At 43.0% G+C, this 4,568-nt stretch overlaps 1 protein-coding gene across 1 annotated transcript; it reads right to left on the bottom strand.

Moving 5' to 3' along the window:
• Positions 1–203: 203 nt before the first annotated feature.
• Positions 204–1,138, bottom strand: LOC138886247 (uncharacterized). Its single transcript, XM_070167311.1, has 2 exons — positions 469–1,138; positions 204–271 (listed from the first exon to the last, which is right to left on the bottom strand). Exons 1-2 carry the CDS (start codon positions 1,136–1,138, stop codon positions 204–206), a joined length of 738 nt encoding a protein of 245 aa, XP_070023412.1.
• Between the last annotated feature and the right edge of the window lie 3,430 nt (positions 1,139–4,568).

Below are 4,568 nucleotides of genomic sequence, written 5' to 3'. Positions count from 1 at the left end.
CACCCTTTTTAGGAACACATTGCACTGGGCTCACCCAACTGCTGTCAGAGATTGGGAAAATAATTCCCGCATCCAACCACTTTATCACCTCCTTCTTCACCACTTCCTTCATGTTGGGTTTCAGCCTCCTCTGATGTTCCCTGGAAGGTTTGTGCCCCTCTTCCAGTAGAATCTTGTGCATGCACTAGGCGGGGCTGATCCCCCTAATGTCTGCCATGGTCCACCCAATGGCAGTTTTGCACTCCTTTAGTACCTGTAAAAGTTTTTGAACCTGCACATCTAACAAACTAGATGAGATAATAACAGGTAATGTGGAGTCAGGTCCCAAAAATTCATACCTGAGGTGGGCTGGCAATGGCTTTAACTCCAGCTTTGGTGGTTCTTCAATGGATGGCTTTGCTGGAGGAGTTTCTCTCTTTTCTAAGTGCAAGGGCTCAAACTCTAGATTTCTCTCCCAGAACCCTCTACCTTCCAATGCCAACACCCATTCCGCCAAATCCTCACCATTCACTTCATCTAAGTTCATCAAATATGCAGCAAGGGGGTCCTCAATTGTCAATACCTCATCATCGGACTCTACAATTACATCCACGACATCAATAAGAGAGCAATTGGCGAACTCGCTTGGTCGCCTCATAGACTTCTGCACATTGAATGTTATTTCCTCATCATTGAGTCTCATTTTGAGCTCCCCAGTCTCACAGTCAATCAGAGCTCTCCCCGTGGCCAAGAATGGTCTTCCTAAGATTATAGGAATCTCTTCATCCACTTTGCAATCCAAGATCACAAAATCTGCAGGGAACACAAATTTCCCCACTTGAATAAGCACATCATCAAGGATACCGAATGGATGCTTCACAGTCCTGTTGGCCAGCTGCAACAACATGGAGGTGGTTCTAACTCTCCCAATGCCCAACCTCTTATAGATAGCCAGAGGCATAAGATTAATGCTGGCCCCTAAATCACAGAGCGCCTTAGCAAAGGCGAAATTCCCAATAGTGCATGGAATTGTAAAGCTACCTGGATCAGACAACTTTTCAGCAATAGGTCTCATCACCACTGCACTACAGGTCTGAGTAAGTGTAGCTGTAGCCAAGTCTTGAAAATCAAATTTTCGGGACATCAAGTCCTTCATCATTTTTGCGTACCAGGCATCTCCTTTAAAGCTTGAATTAGTGGAATATTTACCTGGATTTGTTTGAGCATTTCAAAGAACTTTTTATACTGCTCCTCTTTTTGATGCTTGGCCAGCCTCTGTGGAAAGGGTGCAGGAGGTCTCTTCTTCCCAATCACTTGGGACTTCTCTTTATCAGCTACTATTTCAACTACTGGCTCTTCAACTGGCTCAGCTACTTTCTCGGTCTCCTGCTGAATGTTCTTTTCTTCCTGAGCGGGCTGGACTGTCACCTCTGTCAGTATCGTAGACTCATCCAGCTCAATGGGCACTGGAATGAATGTCTCAGCATGTATATTTTCTCGAGCTCTCCCTTGTTCTACATCTAGATCCCTGCCATTACGGAGATTCACCGCCATCAGCTGCTTTGGGTCCTGATCTTATGGATTAATCTGGGTGTCTGCAAGTAATGTCCCCTGAGGACAATTGTTCAGAGACATTGAAATTTGGCCCAATTGCACTTCAATATTTTTGATTGCTGCGTCATGTGCATCTACTCTTTCATTTATTTTTGCATTGGACCCAATAACCTGCTACATCATTGCTTCAAGTCTAGTGAACCCATCTTCTTACCTTCCACCATGCTGTTGATGAGGTGGGGGATACCCTTCCTGCTGATTGTTGTACCCCTGTGGCCTTGGATAAAGTGCCACATTGTTGGGGGGTCTCATACCTCCCATGCTTCCAGCGTTGTACTGTGGCTGAGGTGGTCTGTATGGTTGCTGAGTTTGCTAACCCCAATTCTGATTGCCCTGTCTCTGGCCTCCATAGTTTGACACATAGTTCATGTCTTCAGGGTGCTGCTGATGATGATCATGTTCTGCATTCCAAGGATTACCAACTGGCTGACTAATGCAAGATGTGCACAAGCCCCCATTGGTAGTATCTACAATGTGCACTTAATGTTTCTACCTTGATTCCTCCACCTTTTTGGTGAGTATGCTCATCTATGTCAAGAGGGTCGCCATATTTTCAGCCATGAAATTTGATGGGTCAAAAGGCACTGAGTGCACCACTGGAGTGATAGGTGCATTCCTCATCATCCACCCCGAATTCTGAGCCATTTTGTCAAGTAGACTCTGACCTTCTCTCTAAGTTTTGCTCAAAAATGCCCCACCAGCTGAGGCATCTACAATGTTCTTTATGCTATCTGACAGTTCTATGTAAAACCGTTGTCCCAACATTTGATCTGGAATGCCATGGTGTGGACATATAACCAACATTCCTTTAAACCGGCTCCATGTCTCATGTAGTATCTCCATTGGTTTCTGTTTAAAGCTCACGATCTCATCAATTTGTTGAGTGGGTGGAACTTGATGTGAAATTGCTTTACTAACTTATCCCAAGTTTCTATAGAGTTTATGGGGAGTGAGTTTAGCCAGATCTGAGCAGCTCCTGTCATCGAGAATTGAAATAATAACAGCCTGATTACTTCCGGAGTTACGTTGGGTTGCCTTTGAGTTTTGCAAATCGACAGGAAGTTCTTCAAGTGCTGCTAAGGATCTTCGGCTGGTGTCCCAAAAAATAGTCCCTTGTTTTGCAACAAGTGCAGCATGTTGTTCGTGATCTGGAACGATTCAGCTTGTATCGCGGGCACAACAATGGCAGTGGCCAGATTGTCAGCTGTGGGTTGTGCCCAGTCATATAGTACAGCCTCAGGCACAGGAGGTGCCATATCTCTGACGTTTCCATTGACGTTGTCTACGTCACCCATGTCAATTTCGAGTTTGTGTGTTTGATGAGGTTGTTGAAGTCTTTTGTTGGCACGGTTCAATATCCAGAATGTTTTCTCGGGGTCTGAGAGTCCTTCAAGTAGTTCTCCAATCCTCGTAGAGTTTCTAGGCATACACCTGTGCAACCACGTCAACAACCATCAAAAATTTCAATCAAAAATTTGGTGTAGAGAAAACTGACTACACTAAGAATTTTTGTATTTCTATCAATGGTAATTGATAATTCCATTAACTGCCCAGCAACGGCGCCAAAATTTGATCATGCCCAACTATGCCTTATAAAAAGGACCCTGCGGACGTTGCAAATATAACCTGAGTATTCTGCCCAGAGTCGAATCCACAGAGAGCTAACCTATCAATAACTATCTTTAGACCCACTAAACTCTTGAGAACCAATTTTCCTAAATGTTTGAATCACAGCTGATGGTGTCTTTAATAACTAAAATTGCAAGTAAATAAACAGCTGTAAACTAAGGACGCTAAGGTTGTAAACAATAATGAGAAAACGCTAAGGTAATGACTTCCCCTATTGATGAAATCCCTTCTGTTTATGCTTCATACAAATTGACTAACACCTCTCTATCAATTATGAACGCTCATCTTACCGTAAATCTCTCCCGAGTAATCACATTAATATACTAAATGCACTCTCCCGAGATACACTAGCTAGCTCTAATTAACATGGTTCACTTTAGATTGCACTCAAGGCTTCGTTATCCCTAATCCCGCCTTTAAACCCTCAGTTATAGATCCCTCTTATACTTTGGGAGTGGTGTTGTTCAACAATAACCTAAATATGCACTCTCTCCCGAGTTATGCACACTAAATAGGCACAACTAATTGAGGATCCTGTCAATTAACTACAACATGCACAAAGTTGAACAAATAAAGGATTGAGACTAGCAATTTGTATTCACATAAACAAGAAGTTCATCCCCCAATAGGTTCCATCAAAACCTTAGACAAAGGATTTAGCTACTCATAACTATGGGTAAACAAACTAAAACAATATTCATCATAAAACTTGCAAGAAAAATCAAAGAAAAGAAGAAAGATGTTTTGGGTGATCTCTCACAATTGTTTTTCCTTGCCAAAATACTCTCCAAATTAATACATGCCTCTCTTGGGCGAAGTCTAGTGTTTAAAATAGGGTTTTGGGCTAAAAATCCCATGTTTTGCACTTTAGTCCCTGAAGTTCTCCGCCTCCGTCGCGATTCTGCCGCAGTCAAACCGCGGCCAAACATGCTCTCTGATTCTCACTTTGTTTGCAGCCATCTTCTACCGCAGTTCTGCCGCGGTCACGGTGGAACCGCGGCAGTCCTCTTTCAGTTCTAACTTGAGCTGTTTCGCATGGTTTACTTGACGGAATCTTACGATCGGCCTCTTTTTATCCATATTTGATCCCAAAAGTACTCCATAGCATTCTCTGGTCATATATAACCTGCAAAGCATAAAAAACACTAATAAGAGCATTTTATTATCACTTTTATCATCCAAACTATACAAGAAGGTGGTTATTTAGGGCCTAATTATATTTAAATTAACCTACTATCAAATAACAAAGATGAGACTCTGGGTGCTGCAGAAACGGTCTCAGGAGGCAGCTCACCGCAAAGTCTCGTAGTATCAGGCGTGCATACCGGGGTGATAACCGAATGCTT

The sequence above is a fragment of the Nicotiana sylvestris genome, chromosome 2 (assembly GCF_000393655.2).
Source record: "Nicotiana sylvestris chromosome 2, ASM39365v2, whole genome shotgun sequence".
Classification (NCBI taxonomy): domain Eukaryota; kingdom Viridiplantae; phylum Streptophyta; class Magnoliopsida; order Solanales; family Solanaceae; genus Nicotiana; species Nicotiana sylvestris.
The sequence above is the reverse complement of the archived record's forward strand: the minus strand, read 5'-3'. Positions and strand labels throughout refer to the sequence as shown.